General features: G+C 43.7%; 1 protein-coding gene across 5 annotated transcripts in view; it reads left to right on the top strand.

Moving 5' to 3' along the window:
* The window catches only part of Fbxw11 (F-box and WD repeat domain containing 11), a 118,742-nt gene that overhangs the window by 78,920 nt on the left and 21,932 nt on the right, over nucleotides 1-17,890 (top strand). For all 5 annotated transcript variants that reach the window (XM_047554668.1, XM_047554670.1, XM_047554669.1 and 2 more), the window contains 3 exons: nucleotides 1,336-1,561; nucleotides 9,761-9,947; nucleotides 10,733-10,823. In XM_047554668.1, the coding sequence (XP_047410624.1) occupies nucleotides 1,336-1,561; nucleotides 9,761-9,947; nucleotides 10,733-10,823 (504 nt within the window). The remainder of the gene's footprint in view (nucleotides 1-1,335; nucleotides 1,562-9,760; nucleotides 9,948-10,732; nucleotides 10,824-17,890) is intronic.

The raw sequence follows: 17,890 nt of genomic DNA, 5'->3' as shown, positions 1-17,890 counted from the left end.
GCGAGGCCTCATAGTTTCAGTAGTAGCTGTGGATTGAGTTGAGGGATTCAGATCATTTTTTGATATTATTGTCCAAGTGCAGTGTAGTTTTTTTTTTTTTTTTTTTTTCTTTCCTTTTTTGATGCTGGGGATTGAACCCATGGCCTTGTGCATGCTAAGCTCGTGTTCTCCCAGTGAGAGAGTTTCGATAAAAAGGAAAGGATACACTGATATTGCGCATAGACATGTAGACAGGTTTGATGAGAAACGTACTGTTGTATGAGTCTCTTGTTTATCCATAAATCAGCTGGTGAGATGAGGGACTTTTCAGATATACATGGTTTACCTTGGGTTGCTTTCTGAGAATGTGATCAGAGAGGTGGGGGAGTCGAAAATCGTTTTGCAGCAGTTTCTTTATTAGTTCTTGGGAAACAATATGGATGGTATTGGAACTATTGATAAAATGAAGCCTTTTAGATTGAATTGCTTTTAGGTTTCAATATGTAACTGCTTATCTTCTTCACTTGATGGGCCAGGAGTTCTCAGAGTGTGGTCCCTGAAGTGCAGCCTGGACGAGCAGTGTCAGCATCGTTAGAAGTAGATTCTCAGACTCCACTCCAGATGGGCAGATCCAGAACCTGTGGGCGGGCCTGCTGAGCCGTGTGTCAGCAAGCCCTCTATCCTGTTGCCTTAGCTGTGCAGTAGTCCACCCCCCCAAATCCAGTTTCAGTTTCCTGCATTCTGAAAATATTAAATGGAAAATTTGAGGGGAGGGGGACCAAGACTGCATTCACATAACTTAATTGTTCTATTTTCTTGTTGTTACTAATCTCTTACCATGCCTAACTTGCAAAATGCACTTTATCATAGATAAGGAGGTACAGGAAAAAAACCCCTAGTATACCTAGGGCTCAGTGCTAGCCCTGATTTTGGGCATCTTGAAGCATGCCTCTGAGGACAGAGGGCTGCCAGGGGTAGCCCTGATTCTCAGCTTCGAGGAGGCAACCAGTGAGCAATGGTCGGTTTCCCCCTTGCCAGGCTGAGAAGTTCCTCTGAGATGATCATCTCCAGAATTAGTTGTGTAACAATGACATGATTTGGGAATAAACATTGGAGCATGATGCTTTCAGATGCCATTTAGCTTTAAAAATAGCTACAGCTTCAGCATTTACTGTCTGACTGGTCTGAGGACACAAACCCTAAGTCTATTTTTAGTGACTCATAATAAAAAAAAATGAGTCTGACTTTCGGGTGAAACTGGCATTTTAAGAGTAAATGCACAGGGTGAATAATGTCTAATGAGATGTCATCTAGGTTCTTCCTCTTGTCAAACCATCTTTTTGATCTTTTCAATAGATAAGTAATGGGACATCGTCTGTGATTGTCTCCAGAAAGCGGCCGTCGGAAGGAAACTATCAGGAAGAGAAGGACTTGTGCATCAAGTACTTCGACCAGTGGTCTGAGTCGGACCAGCTGGAGTTCGTGGAACACCTCATCTCACGGATGTGCCACTACCAGCATGGGCACATCAACTCCTACCTGAAGCCCATGTTGCAGCGGGACTTCGTCACCGCTTTACCAGGTAACCCACCTGCCCAAAAGCAGCTTGGCCAGGGAAGGAGGGGGCGCCGAGGGGGGTCGCACGGCGCTGCTGCGCGGGGCCGGGGTCTTCGAGATGCGCGCTGTGGTCCTGATGTACGGCGCTGAGGAGGCCTCTGTCATCAACATTGTGATCGCTGGTCAGTGCTGTCGCTTCATCTAGTTCATTTAATAGGTTTATCTTTAAAATGATATTATGTTTTGATGTGATCTGTATTCGATCTGTACTTTCCCTTCAAATGCGATTTTTAAACATATAGGACTTCTTTTTTCAGTGTGTCTCCTTGAGAGGTGTCCCAAAGTCTAGGATGTCCCTTGGCATCTGAAGTGACGCCTCGGGCTTGGCAGAGGCAATCTGAGCAATGGGTGGCATGCCCTGAAGCTTGCCCTGTGTCTTCTGCCTCACTGCCTGCCCTGCCCTCACCCTCTCAGATGCAGGCGGGCTCTTGTGCCACACCACCCTTCTCTGGCTAGGTTCACTTTGGTCTTTAACAATGTAGCCTTTGTTTTTTGGAGCAGTTCTATACTGGGAGTGAAAGTAATGGGCAGTGCGGAGAACTCCCACCTCCTCCTCGGCCCCAGTCCCTCCCAGACCAACCTGCCCCTCTACCAGCGCCCTGCCACAGAGCAGTGCACCTGGCACCCCCGAGGAACCTGTGCTGGTGCCTTCATTCCCCAGAGCAATGGTCCTTGTCCGTTTTCACTCCTGGTCGTGTGTCTCGTGGGTTTGGACGCATTCTCCACCATCACAGTATCTGCCAAGCAGAATCGTCCCCTTCCCTTTGGATTCTTTTTGGTCTTTTTCTTCTTTCTTAATTTTCCATTTTAAATCTGGCTAGGTAAGATACAGAGGTTTCATACCCGAAGAGAGTTCTGACCCAAGCTTTTCCCTCCAGCATGGTCAGTGTAGCCTGCTGGTTACTCCTGCCATTCCCAGGTGGGCCTGGGAAAAGCCAGGGATGAACCAGGGACGTGCTACCAGACTGTGTCTCATCCAGCTGCTGGACTCCTCCCTCAACCCACCTGTGGTTTATGGGGAACAGCAGGCCCTGCACTTAGGGCTCAGCCTGAAACCGGGGGCTGCAAACTGTCAGGCCAGCATCTGGTTTCTGATCTCTCTTCCAAGACTTGTAAGTTTGGCAGTTTTAAAGGGTCCTTAACTTGAAAAGTAGCTTAGAAAATTTTGACTCAGTATTCTTTTAATACTGAAATGTAGCATGACTTGTCTTTTTTTTTTTTTTTTTTTTTTTCCATTAGTATCTATGGAAAAGCAAAATCTGAGCCCTTTCTTTTTATTATCATAGTTCTTAATTGCCGAAGGGAATTTGGGCCATCTCTTAGTGCTGTTTCTTGTTGTATAGATCAGGAAGCTGAGGACCAGAGGAGTGGGTGAAGTGCCCAGGATTCTGTGTCTTGGTTATTCTGTGGTAGTGCAGGTGAAGGTAGGCAGTGATTCAAGAGTTAGTACGAAACCTGAAATCTCTCTAAGATTATCCTGAAAAAGTCCTTTAATTGACACTAAATATTAAATATATGGATTGTAACCCAATTCAGGAAATTTCACTTTTATGGGTGAAGGGAGGGTTGGAAGAGTCAGGGAGAGGGAGGGAAGAAGAGGGGGGCACTTTGATTGTAGAAGAAAGAGTTAGAACTGAGTGGAAGTGAGCTGAGGGTGCGTTCCCCTCTGCAGTGCCCATGGGATCAGGCTGTACCTCATTGAGCAAAGTCAGGGAGGTTCTCAATGATTATATTGTTCCTCTTAAGTGCTTTTAATTAAATGAGGCTATGCCTCCATTTTTCTCAGCACATCTGCTTATTGTTTGTTTTCTACTGTTTTGGTTTTATTTTCTTCCCTGTAACCAAATGGTTGAGTACCTGGGGCTCTCCTTAGGTTTACAGAATAGCTGCCACTAGGTGGCACTGTTGAAGTTCTCTTGATTTGCAGAGTGTAGTTCCAGGGCAACCCTTCTTTTCTCTCAGGGAGGCTACAGCCTTGGAGAAAAGGCAGAACAGAGGAACATGTGTTATGTATATAAATATGGTTAGTATAATTGCATACAATTCAGTTTTCATTACGGAGAATTTTAAGCCATTGTCCATATCTCTGTTAAAGTGGAATTTTGTGGTATTGAATATTATGAAATGAATGGACAATTGGCTGGGACATGGAAATATTTTTGTTAAAATGCTATTTGTTTTAACAGGATTTGATCTGAACATATATACATATGTCAGTATATTTCATACATATGAAGCTAATGGCTGGGGACAAGCTGGCCAAGTTGATTGTGTTAGTGTCTAGTAGACTTGGATTAAAGCTGGCATTAGTTCTGTAGTACAAACTCTGCCTTCAGAGCATTGTGGGAGAAACAGGTTCATGTATGTCTGTACTTAGATTTAATAATATGTGTACAACTTACTAATCATTGTACTAGTTTGGTGTTTAACCTATTCTGTAATGATCTTGGAATTTGGATTTTTACTCTATTAAAATTGACAGTCATCTTAAACTTCTTTGGATTTTGAAAACCATTAGTTCTATAAAAAATTGTCTATAATTTTGCCTTTTTAATGCTTACTATGAATATTGTACCTGTCAGTATAGGAAAAATGGAAAATGTTTGTGGTCTCTGGCTCCTTTTGGTTCAGTGGAAAAAGTGATAATTACGATATGCTTTTCTAAAAATCATGTGAATGTTTAGTCTGCAATGTCAATTTCTGCAGGCTAAGTTTGTGGTTTGTAAGAACTGTTGTTAAAGGGAAAGTTTATACCATTTGAAAGAGGCGCAGATTGTACTTCAAACAGGATGATAAGCAGTGGTGATCCATTGGTGAGGTGTCTAACAATTAAGAAATTTGAAACACTTAGCTTCCTGGCCGTGGGTTGTTCATTTGTCTTGCTCTCAAGTAAGAGTGAAAAATCATTATGGACTGAATGTGACAGAGACTCGATCTAAGATCTTGGGAGATGGAAGGACCAGAGCATGGGCAAGGCTTCAGGCTGCGTGCGGCCGAGACTCCGCATGACGGCGTGGGAAGGGCTGCAGCCGTGATTCGGACAGCCCTGGGCTGGATCGGGGTCCTGTGCTCCGGAGCCGTGCTGCCTTGTGTTTTGGAGCCTCCGATTTCTCCTCTGGGTAGGAACAGCAATACTTGGTAGGATGGCGTCAGGCTTAAAGGCAGTTTGTACGGTGTGCTCAGCATCCGGTGGGTGCTCAGAGAGTGGCAGCTGAAGAGATGCCCAGAGAGCTGGGGAGCTGCTTCTCCAGAGGCACTGCAGTTTACTGCTGGGAAGCTGCGATTGTCCGCCCGTCTCCACATTGATTCATCCTGACAGCACAGAGTTCCGGGCCCCCCTCTTGTTTCCTGGGACTCTTGCGGAAGAGGCTGTTGGACTTTGCGCCTGCACCGCTTTTCTCTTGTGCCCGAGCCCTCAGTGCCACTCTCCACAGTAACGTTTCTTAGAGAAGGTTTGTGACTTCAGTTTTACAGCTATATCTGTGACTAGGGAGGAAAGGGACAGCAGAGATGCGTGGGACAGGAAGTTGTTTTGCAGCTGCTCTTTGAACTGTTTCTGGAATGATGGAGGTTTGTGCGGCACGCTGTGGGCAGTGTTGAGAGCTGGCCGCCGTCAAGGCGTTGAACCGCGTCATGCGTTTGAGTTGCCTTGCAGTGTAGTGTGGTTTACATACTGAGCTTTGGAATCTGTGTCTTCTAATTGTTCTAATTTATTACGGGGACGTTTCCAGACCTTCCGTGGTGCTGTGATTAGCACCAGCAGCGTTAGTCCACAGCATGTGTGCGGGTTTCGGCCTCGCCTCTCTGAGGTTGGCATGTGTCCTCATGAGGCCCTGGGAAGCGGGTGGCGGTGGGAGATGGGAGGCTGGGCATGAGAGCATCGGGAGGCAGACAGAGGTGGCAGGGAAAGGCTTAGTTTTAACACCTCAAAGCACTGTTTAGCCCGGGCAAAGATACCACCTTGTTCAGTGACCCATTTGTCCTCAGTGGGCTTGATAACCAGAAAGGCCTGGCACCTGTGGTGGTTGCTCTCACACTCCCATAACAGCAAGTGTCATTCTTACTCTTGACAAAATGTTCAGGGGACACCAGACTTAGGCCATGGTAAGAGAAGGGCATGGCTTTGTCCTAAAAGAGATGTACAATCCTTCTCTGCAATAAATAATGGAAGAATAATATTCAACTGCCTCGATCATCAGTATTAGCTAAGGAGATTTGGGAAAGGAAGGAGAACAAAGGCATTTATTGCACATCTGTTTCTCTTCGTTTGTTATCTTACTAACCTCCCAACAACATTGGGAGAGTCCTTTCCTTGTAGGATGAGGCTATTGAGAGTCCTACCTTGGAGGGTTATTGTGCAGATTATGTGAGACAATCTGTTTCAGGCACTTAATATTCCTATGTTTAAACAGCCTGAGATCCAAAAATGAAAATGAATTTGCTTAAGGTCACTCAACCAGCAGTGGACAAAATCAAGATTCAAACCAGGTTATCTGACTTGACAGCCAGTGCATTTTCCACAAGACCAAAATGTGCTGCCTCCACAAAGGATGAAGAGAGTTTAAAATACTGACCGAAGGAAGCAAAGCTGACCTCATGTGTGTCACTGAGATGGCCTTTATTTGGACTGATGGTGTTTGAAGGAAGAGGAAATTATGCACTAATAAGGCATTTATTTGTGTAAAAAAGTCATTGATGGCTTAGTTGTGAGCATTGTATGGGGTTGGTGATCAAAGATGACTGAAAGATGTCATTGCTATAAACTTGTAGTTCCTAACATGTCAGAATTAGCTGGCGTCACCTCTTAAAAATGTAAGTTCTTGGGGCCTCATCATCTAGAGATTCTGATTGAGTAGGCGGGAGAAGATCTGGGGGATATGGGGGATCTGTTTTTGTTGCTGTGGTTTTGAAAATCAGTAACCCTAAATGATTTAGGTACAGTCATGGAGGCCCCACCAGTTAATGGTCACAGCCATTTGGATGCTGCTTTCCTGGTTCACACAGATGATGTGGGCATTGCAGCCGTTGAGACCTGACGAAGCAGATTCCTAATTCACTCTTGTTTTGCTGTATTTTTAAATCTTTCAGCAGAGGATTCCAGAGGGAATTGGTTAGGGATGTGTTAATAACCAGCTAGGAGGATCTGGTTAGTGATGTACAAGGAAGATAAACTTGACAAAGTGATGTGTTCTAATATCAGTTTTAGAAACTAGAAAAGGAAGATAGATAAGTACTCCAAAACTAGAAAAATTTAAAAAGAACTAAAAGTCTGTTAGCCTGTGGCCAGAGACTCTAAAAGAAAATAGGATTAACCAGGGCTGACATATTCCGAAATTTGAAAATCTGATGAATAGATTTGTCAACCATAGTGATGTGGAGACACCTGTTACTTTAATTAAACATAAAATGAAGATGAAAGGGGCATGTGATCATGGAGCTTCACAGAATGTGGCCTGAACCTTCGCGCATGGTATCAAGAAGACTAAACCCCAAATAATGTAAAACTAGTCAAAATGTTTAATACAAGGAAGTTGAAAACAAAACATCTATTTAGAGGGAAATTATAAAGAATATAATATAAGGGATGGCCTGCTTGGGACAGGGTTATATGGCAGTAGAAATAAAGAGCATATTTTCACTGTCATGTAACTTTTTAGTTTTCCCAGTAATAATAATGGCTTTAAAACAAGGAAGGATAGGAAAATTGTAGTCAAAAAAGATGTGACTATATTTAGGAATCCTGGAAACAAGTATGCCTAAATACCTTGTTTGCCAGGAGAGCTACAAACCTTTGGTTGCGATTTTCAGAACTGAGGCACTTTGAGAACCAACTGAAAAGCAGCATGCAGAGCTCCAAGGGACAAGGTGCCCTGCGTTTGGTAGTCTGCACCACAGACCCACAGGTATTAGGTCGGCAGGTTTCCTGGGTTTGGGAATTGGAGAAGGTCATTTGGGGGATATTAGCTATAAAATTTGATGTGATATTCTAGCAGAATTCTTAATTTCAAAAGTGAAACAGCATCTGAAAAGATTACCTAGGGCTCTGTAAGCCTAGAAGGATGCATACAGAATGCGAAAAGCTGGTGTCTCTTGAGGGTGGTGTTTAGGGATTGAAAAGGTTTTGTTTACCTACGTTTTGTTATTATTTTCTATAGTATTAAAAAGGAATACAGAATAGCTGGTGCCAATATGCAAATGAAAGACTGCAAACACAGTAGGTATTAGCAAAAGAACCCAGAGAGCAACCCTGCCAAGTTCACCTCGTCCTTGTTGGGTAAGGTTACCAGACTAGAAGCACAGGCCAGAAGAGTGAGGGGTGTGTCTTCATGGGGCATGTTCTCCAGATGTCCCTGAGGACAAAGGAGAGGGCTGAGGGCTGGACAGTATATCCACATGGTTACAGAGCTGGTGACTCAGCCTTGAGTGTTAATGGCGACATCAGTGATGTCCTGAGGGAAATAGTTACTGTCATGAGTGCTGTCCTTGGTTCTGACCCATTTAACCTGTTTGTCTACACTTGAGATAGAATTGTTTGCCCACCATGCAGATCTGGTGCACAGTACCCATTCTTCAGGATGATGAAAATCAGAATTCTAGAGACGGAAATGGCTGGGTTAGATAGGGCTTTAAGTGTGTATTATGGTAAGAATAAATAGAAACTGCTACATGAAACAGCCCCCACTCCCAGCTGCCTGTGTAAATACATTAGGGGGATTGTTTTAATAGCTGTTTTAGGGGAGAGACCAAGGATTGTATTTTAACTTGCTGCCATCATGGGAGTCTGCTGTGATATGACTGTTAGCTGGGGGCAGTTCAGTCTTTGTCTATTAACTATAATATAATGATGAGTATAAAAAAGGACCGTGGCCCCATTGTAGTCTTCCTTATCACACCTTGACTTGGGTGTTAGGTCTAGTCTAGGGTCGGGGAATTTGTATATATGAAGGGCCTGGAGACCATAATCAGCAGTGTAACCTTAATCTTTCTGAGAGTTGAAGGAAACCTTAGTTCATAAAGCATTTCTTAGGTATCATTTCATTGTGATATTTTCAAAATAAAGCAGAGATTATTGCCCCTATTTTGTACAGAAGAGGAATCTCGGTCACCACTGGCCTGGCCGCTAGCACTAATCTTAGTGCTGCCGTACTGAGGAGGGAGCACTAGCCTTGTAGGGTCCTTTATTGTCCTTAAAATCTTTCCACTGGTTTAAGTTTGTACAGGGAGTTTGAGCAAGGCCAGTTGACTGGTGGTGACCACCTCGTAGGGTAGAAAGTCAGGCAGGGGGTGTTTTGGTGTTTGTTTGCTGTCCTTAGAGCTGGTAAGCAGCTCGCCTCATGAGGACACGAAGCTGGAACTTCCTGGCTGTTCTGTGTTCTTGTAGGCACTGCGGGGAGGAGTGAGGTTAGCAGAAGTGCTGCCCATTGTCGCCCTCTTCCTGTTGTCAGTGTCAGGCAGAGGCCTCTACCTTGAGTGACCATCTGTGCAGGGACCTTGGCATTATGTGGCCCCTTGAACCCATTTCTCTCCCAGGTTCTGAAATTGGTGAACATGTGGCTATGACCTTTGAGGGCGTTATCCTGCGTTAAGTCACAGAAAGTGGGTATCCACAAGAGGGGAACGAAAAGATTGACAAAATTATACCTACGCACAGCTGACTTTAACTTTTGGTCTGCCATTTAACTTTTAAAGATGAGGCAGTTCTGCCCTTTTGGTCTCCTTAACTCCCAGGGGTTCACATGGGTTGACAGGATGTGATTTGTCATGAGAGACCGTGAGTAGGGGGAGTGAACACAAGTTTCAGAGCATGTGATCTGAGTTCCAGTCTTGGCTTCACATTGAATAAAGCCTTAAGTGTGTTGCCTCTCTGTATCTCATCTGTGAAATTTGGGGAGTCATTACTCCGCAGGGGTTTTGTAAAAGTTATGTGAAACAAAAATAAGTCTTTTATCATAATATCTGCAAATATAGAACTGTCAGCTCTTACAGAGAACAATTGCCATCATTTGTTTTATAATAAATCAGTGCATATGTTTATGTGCTTTTTATGTTACTCAGGTATTTTACCTGGAGCAGGATTTCTTCCGTTCTCTTACCTTTAAGGAATTGATGGCTGCTACTGTTCCATCTCCCTGCCCATCCCTTCATTCCCTTTTCTGTTTTGTAGAGCAAGGCTTAGATCACATAGCAGAAAACATTCTTTCCTACCTGGATGCCAGGTCTCTGTGTGCAGCAGAGCTGGTCTGTAAAGAATGGCAGCGAGTGATCTCAGAAGGAATGCTCTGGAAGAAGCTGATTGAGCGAATGGTACGCACTGATCCTCTGTGGAAGGGACTTTCAGAAAGAAGAGGGTGGTAAGTACCCCAGTTGAAAAGTTTCTCTGACACAGAGTCTGCTTGATTGCTCTGAAAAGAAGTTATATGTACAAGTGTGTTGGCCTGTTTTAAGGAAGGGGAGAAGATGAGGGGAGTAGAGGGGAAAGTTAAAGTTGTTAGAATTTCTCCTCCGGAAATGTGTGTTTCCTTTATTTATTAACTATAAGGAAGTTATTGAGGAGCTTGGATGGGTGATTTGGTTTTTCAAAGCTATGTGTTTATTCTTTTTTCTTAGGCAATGATAACATAACTGGAAGATACATAAAACAAGAAAAAAAAATCTGAGAAAGCCGAGTAATGCCATTTAGCAATTTGTTATTACTTCCGGTTGAGGATAGTGAGACACAGGGACAGCATTTTCCCTAGAAAACCCATGAACTTATATGCAGCTCTGCACCTCTGTACATATCAGTGGCCTGGCCTAACTGTCCCCCAGAAAGAGCTTCAGAGAGGTAGCGTAGTGAAAGAAGAAGGGTCAGGAGGAAGTTAAATTTCTCACAAAGCCACATTAGCACTTGTTAGACTCTCCAGAGTGAAAGGCTGGGTATTGTGTGCTGGTGCTAGAACACAAAAAAGGCAGCACCATGTCAGCAGAGCTGAGCTTTCTCTACCTTGGAAGTTTACTTGTCAGAAATCCTGCTCTAAACTGGTAAAGCTCAGTGCAGTTTAAAAGACAGGAAAGTAAGATATCTTTGTAAGCACCATGTTAAGTAAAATCCACCTCTGTGTTCAGAATGTGACATCTGTTTGTTTTTATTTGCCAGGGATCAGTACCTGTTTAAAAACAGACCCACAGATGGCCCTCCCAATTCATTTTACAGATCATTATACCCAAAGATTATCCAGGATATAGAGGTAACTTTGTGATGTATCTGTTTTATGTGCTCTTTGTATCTTGTTCTCAACTTTTTGTGTTGCCTTAAAGTGTCTTTTCGTTGTTTTTGTTTCACAGTCATGGAGCTGGTAATTTTTTTTTGAAGAGTTGAACTTTTGGAGTAAAAGTCACAATATATAGGCAACAGTTATTCTTCAGAGTAGATCATGTCCTTTTGCAAAAACTAACTTTCTAAATCTTGAAATATTTCTGTAGGGCTGCTGGTTAATTAAAACCTTAATCCAAAATCAGTTTTTATTCTAATTTGATGGATTTTCCAAAATCCAAGGCCCAGATTTTTCAGTACATGCAGTTTTGCATTTTTGAGCCATGTTTATTGAGAAGTAGAGAAAGTACATTCTCAGTTTCCTCTGTAAATCATTCATAGTTTTTCATAAAAATGACTCAAATTATTCTAAGCAATAGTTAAATGAGTTTTATAGAGCAAATTATGCTTCTGGACCATTTTGGATTTGAGTGTAACTTCACCAGACCAGTAAAACTCTGTAAACTTGATGAGAAACATTAGAGATGTTTGATATTGTTCATGGGTTCTAATTAGTTCAGTTTTATTATTTAGCCCTTTTCCTTGAACCAGGAAAGACGTGCACAGGCATTTCTCATTAACTCTTTCCCATGTGTTCTTGGCTGGTCCTGGTTACTTCACTATTTCCTCCTTGGCAGAAAAATTGAGCCTTCACTAGGCAGCATTGTATCTCCCATAAAGTTACACTCGGTTTCCCAAACGTGAAGTAATCCTCCCCCCAGGTGATAGACATAAAAGTTATTGTGCCAAAATTCATTAATGGAGAAACATGTGCTCTTTTGGAGTACCCCCCCTTCAGTCAGATGTGAACTAATGGAATCATTCCGTTAATGGTAAGTCTGAATGTGCCTGGAATATCATGATTTAAAACACAAGCTCTTGTCTTAAGTATTCTGCTCTCTAAAGTGACCTAGAAAGTAACCATTTACGGAGGGCTAAATAATTGAAAACTTCTGCCAGATAAATCGCAACATTGGGGAATTAATTGATCTGATGGCAGTCCAGAACATGGAGTTAGCCACCCCTGCGGTGTCGCTGGGTGAGCCTTGTGTTGACTTTAATCTTCGGTTGGTGCTTGCACAGTTCAGAGGAGTGACTGTACTAAGAAGTTGCTGTATACACATCTTAGAAACTGCATTACCTTTTTTCTTTGGGGAGGGTCGAAGTATTTACAGATTACCTCCAAATTTCTTTGAATGATTTTATCAGGTAATTTATTTGGAGAAGGATGATATTTACAACTAGGAACTTTGGAAGAACTTTGATCAGGTTGAAGAATAGATGACACACATTATTTAATTCTCGTGACTATGATTATTGACAGTGTGCACTCGTCGTTCTGTGGCACGACTGTGTCTGACATCAGCTACATTACCATTTCTTCAGGCGCAGTCATTTTCAGGGTTAATAGAGGCAGATGTGAGGGGAGTAGAGCCGTGGGGAACCCTGTTGGGCACAAAACCTCGGCATCATGGTGTCTTCCCCGTGGTTCTGACAGTGACTTTGAGAAAACTCAGTGGTGGACCACAAAGTCTCCTCCAGATTTTTGTGGGCAAAATCTCTCAGAATCAGGGGTGATGTTTATATTTTGGTATATACACTAGTGACAAAAATAGTGTACCACTAATGGAGCACGTGCTTGTGCCAGATGCTTGTTTAGCACTTTAGAATACATTTTCTCATTGAATATTCTGGACCAAACTGACAGGTAGATCGAGTTCTTATTTGAAGTTGAAGAATCGGGCTCAGAAAGGCTCAGCGGCTTCCTCTCGGTCCTGGAGCTGAGGAGGGAGTGGCCTGGGGCCGATCTTGCACTCCTCTGCCTTCCTCCCAGCGTTGGTCAGGGAGATCACCGGAGCTGGGGCCAGTGATGACAGACGGACATTGCCACAAATCGGATGTTCTCCTCTGTGTGGGGAGTGTGCCTTCTTTTGTCCAGGGTAGAATGTTCTTTCAGCTTTCGGCTCGAAGAAATGAGAAGCTCTCACAAGCCTGGCATTGCCCTTACAGCTGGTCTGAAACCCTAATAAGCAGATTCTAATAATGACCTCTTTAGAGCCCCTGCCGTACTCCATGAACTGTTGGGTGATTTATATAAATTATTGCTTCATTTTTTACAACAAGGTACATGTCATTGTTCCTGTCTGTTGTAAGGGGAAACTGAGACTAAAAGAAGTCTTAGAATTTGCTGCATAGTTAAGAGATGGGATTTTTTCACTGAGCTCTGGCTGGCTTTAAGCTGACCTTTGTTAGCGTTTATAGTTGTATTTTCAAACTGGAAAACCCAAGAAGTGAGGGAGAAAGAGGCATGTGTTTTATGCCTGCAGCGTTTCAACTTGGTCTTCTCATCCTCCTCCAGGTGTGTGAATACTTGGCATCCTTGACTTGAAAAAAGACTGTGAGTTAAGATAAGAGCAGTTGGCCTTGTTTTGGTTCAGGTTTGGGAAAGGTGCTCGAAAGGGCTTTAAGCACAATGCTGAAAGGTGAATCAACAGGGAAGGTCCGGTGGACGTTCAGGTCCTACCCTCTCCCACCTTCCGAGTCTTCTTGTCTGTTCCCTTGTGCCAGTGCACAACACCGTCCCCTCTCTCCTCCTTCCTCCACTGCACAGCTCGCTTCATGTGCTGGCTCCTGTAATCCCTCCATTCCCAGATTAGCTCTAATGAGCATAAGGAAAATGTTCACCTCTGAACTTTGTCCTTCTACGTTGACCCACCAGAAATTGTGATTCAATTTTAAGGAGAAAATAGACAAACTGGCGGAGCGTCGCTGGTTCCTACTGTGTAGAAAATGAGGGTGTGAGAAATGAAGTCGAAGAGCATAAGCTTCTGCAAAGGCTCATCTCTCCCGGGTGTTCTTGTGGCACCTGGAGAGGGTTTACGGGGCCTCTGCACTGAGGAGCCTGGAAGACCTGAGACTCACTGCTGAAAGTGGGAGCTGCGTCCTGCTTTGCTGTAGCGGTTTTTATCATTAGTGGTGGCTTGCTGCTGGGCACATCTCTGTAGTGAGTAATCCACCTCATATTGTCAAAACTGCTCCCGCACGCCTCCACCGTGCCTTCAGGGCCGATCCACAGAGAGGTGGGGTCCTCACACCAGAACTGCAGAGAGGTGGGGTCCTCACACCAGAACTGCAGAGAGGTGGGGTCCTCACACCAGATCTGCACACAGAGGTGAGGTCCTCACACCAGATTTGGTCAGAGTTCCCGCACTTGGATTTTCCTCGCCTGCCATTGCAGAGTAGTGACGCTCCTTAATGGGATAGACCCTTTTCCTCTCTTGACCCACTGGATTAAAGGTTTTGGAGCGCTCTGCTTGGAAGAGACCATGGGGAAAATGACAGTGTGTTGTACTGCACCTTTCAATAAACCACATTATGTGGAGGAAAGTGAGGTGCTTTTTTGTGGTTTGCAGACTTGATATTAACATTGTCCTGACCAGAAAATGTTGAAACTTGCCCACCCACCCAGTGTGTTTAGGCTTCTAAAAATAATGTTATTCCTCCCTCCTCAGACATCTGTTTTCACTCTATTGCCAATTTAAATGCCGCTGTATATTCTGTGTATCATGGCTACCTTCCCAGTATTTTGAAAATTTGCACAGGGTAAGGGGATTTTACAAGTTCTCAGAGATACAAAATATTCCTCTACGGTAGCAGTGCCACAGGATGGCTAAGTGAAATGGCAGGTATCCACATAATTAGAGAGGCACACCTGTATGGCCCAGTTCCTGCAGCCGTGTGAACATGAGTTGAATTCCATGTGAAGGCCGAGCACGCGCACCCTCCCGCTGCCGGCTGGGTTGGGGGGTGCCAAAGCCCTTGGCATTGAATACCAGCCTAGACCAGACACGATCCTGGCAATTTGTTAAGATATATACACATGTATGTATGTGTCTTGTAGATATTTACAAATAAATAAGTATATTTATTGTCATAGCCCGCTATTTTTGGTCAGTGTTCTCAGCAGGCACTCAAAAAGCACTTTACATATGTAACCGTCCTCGACCCTTACAGTAGTTTCAAGGGAGTGGGTATTACTACTCCCATTTTTACAGAGGAGGAAACTGCCGCTTAGACGTCTGAGTCGTTTGCCAGAGCTGCTACTTGACCTGGGAATTTTCTACCGCAGTGGGCTGCCTGCCGGTTTTCAAGGTCTAGTTCTCCTGGAAGAGGCCTGTTTTGGAGGCATTCAAGGAGGAGCTGAGGTCGTGAGACCTGGTGGTGTCTCGGTCAGGCAGTCAGCGGGGCACTGCCTGCTTGTGTGGGTGGCCATCTAGGCTCCCTTGTCTTGGGATTCAGGAACCAGATGACTTTTTAACTGGGGCTTCCTAAAATGGTCCACCAAAGATCATTTGCAAAGTTCTTATTTTCAAAATCAGAAATAATTTTCCAGCAGTTGGGCCTTTGACTCCCATTCAACCTATAATGAAGGAGTGGTGTTGAGGACAGCTTCTGACAGGCCCTATCCTCTGTTCTTGTGTGCAGGTGGGGTCGATGGTGTGACTCAGCCTTTCATTTTGGGGGTGGGGGTGGGGGTGTTTCTGTCTAAACACCTCAGGGACTGAAGCACCTGTCTGTGTGGCCTTAGCCCTGATCTTCTCCCTGGTCCTGCCTGTTGTGTCATTAGTAAAAGATTGTGACCAAGTCACCCAATTCTAGGAAACACCTTGGAGTAGTGGGGGAACCTGTAGGATCCCCTGTCCCCTCTTTTTACATGAAAAAAGTATTTTTTTTAATCCCCAAACTCCCATGTCATAGTAGATGTGCTTTCTCTTCATTGAAATACAGGCTAAACTACTTACTGATGCAATAATGTTATAAGCCATTGTGTATTCTTTAAACCTAAGAACAGCCATATGAATTTTCAGGTACCTGCTATATCTGTAAGACATGTACGTATTCATCTTTGTAATACTTTGGGTTCACATGGAGTCATAGATTCTGTATCAACTCTGTTGATTCCCAGAGTGTCGCGCGAACGTGGGAACTCCGTACCAGAGTCAGTGGCTAGGAAAAAGACTTGGGGTCAGTATATCTCACCTCCTCTGTCAGCATTTTCCTGAATGCCAGCTTGCTGAGGGAGCTAAGTCTCTATGGAAAGACACATCATTTCTTTAAATGATTCCAAGCATTAAGTTCAGTTAAAGAAATTACATTCCGGATCCCCTTTTTAAAGTTGCTTATATAGCCAGATCTGTTGTCTGTCTTGGTAGAGGTGGAAGAGTTGGGGTGAATGATTTTTTTTTTTGGTTTTAAAACTGGTTTTATATGCCTGACATTTTTCTGACTCCCAAGAGATGATGACCGGGGCTGAGAAGTCCTGACTTGGTAGCAGTTGAGTAAGTAAACATTTCCTTGCTCCGGGCATTTCCGTGGTGCTTTCTGCATCCTGGTGTTGGCACCTCCCTCTAGACTGTGTGGAAGATCTTTCATTGTGTGGATCCTCTTTCTAGGACCCTTGCAAAACCACAGGGCCACAAATGGTATAATCAAGTTTCATTTTAAGTATATGTGCATCAGTATCTCAACCGTATGTTTCTTTTTGTTTAAAATGCAAACAATAATTCCCACTTCAGAGTGATTATTTTTTATAGCTACAAACTCCAGTCAGCCTCCCAATATGTGGGTTCCACGCCCACAAATTCAGTCAACTGCAGATCACAAATATTTGAAAATAAATTGTGTTGAGCAGGTACAGACTTTTCCTTTTGGCCATTATTCCCTAAACAGTACGGTAAAACAACCATTTACATGGCATTCACCTTGCATCAGGGATTATAAGGTTTCTAGAGCTGATTTAAAGTCTCTAAGGAATGCACATAGGTGACGTGTACTTTTACGCTACTTTACGTAACGACTCGAGCATCTACAGATTTTGGAATCTGTGGTGCATTGTGGAACCAATTTCTGTGGGTGCTGAGGGATGACTGTATGAAACACATAGCAGAATGTTAGGAAAGCAAGAGCCTGCTCAGAGCATGCAGGGAAGTTTAGCATTGCAGAGTCCAGAAGCACACTGCCTTCAAAATAAGCCCAAAGGTGGTGGTATTAGATGTTGACAGAGCCCGCAGTTAGGTGCTCCCTGGAACTGCAGATGAGAGTTACCTCCTTTCCTCAACAAAGTAAGTAATTAAGCTTTTAGCTACTCCCATGATCTTAAAACTATGTCCTAGACTCTTGGGTGTAACCAGTTCTTTTTTATTTTATTTTTTAAAAATTTGTATTATTTTGTGACGTCCTTTGTCTCCTAATTGCAAGGACCAGGAACTCAGACTTTGATTGTGCTCTGTAGAAACATGGTACCTTTCGATCCAGAAAAATCCCTCATAGGTACTAAAGAGGCTACTCCTTCTTCATTGAGCTTTGCAGTGGTCTCCCTCAAGTCCTCCAGCACATAAAGCGTTTTTGTCACTTGTTTGGCACTGGTATTGTATTTGAATTGTTGCTGGTCTTATGCTTCTAGAACTCAGACCATCCTCCTTGAGAGGCATGAAATATGTTAGTAGCAAAAGCCTGGGCCGGGTCAGAAAGAGCTGAGCCTGATTTCCAACTAGTCGGGCTGCTGGTCTATATGACCTTGGCCAAGTCACAGTCTTTTCTTGTTTGTCAAAGGGGTATAATGAGACCTTCCAAGGTGATTGTGTTGATCTTTTAGCCAAGTAAGCTTAATTTGAACAATAGATGCTTCTTAGTTTGCAATGGAGTTAACATCCCAATAAACCCACTGTAAATTGAAAAGGTTTTTATTCTTCACCCACCAAACACAGAGCTTAGCAATACAGTGAGGGCACTACAGAGATTTGGTTGTTTCCCTTGTGGCCGAGTGACTGACTGGGAATTGCGTCTTGCTGATTCTGCCCAGCATTGCAATGGCTAGCCAGGGAAAAGATCAAAAATCAGAGTGCAGTGTCTACTGGATACGTTTCTACTGCATGTAGGTTGCTTTGGCACCACAAAGCCAAAGCACCATCCGTCAAACCATTGCAGGTGGGGCACCATCTG

The sequence above is a fragment of the Sciurus carolinensis genome, chromosome 6 (genome assembly GCF_902686445.1).
Source record: "Sciurus carolinensis chromosome 6, mSciCar1.2, whole genome shotgun sequence".
NCBI lineage: Eukaryota > Metazoa > Chordata > Mammalia > Rodentia > Sciuridae > Sciurus > Sciurus carolinensis.
The sequence above is the reverse complement of the archived record's forward strand: the minus strand, read 5'-3'. Positions and strand labels throughout refer to the sequence as shown.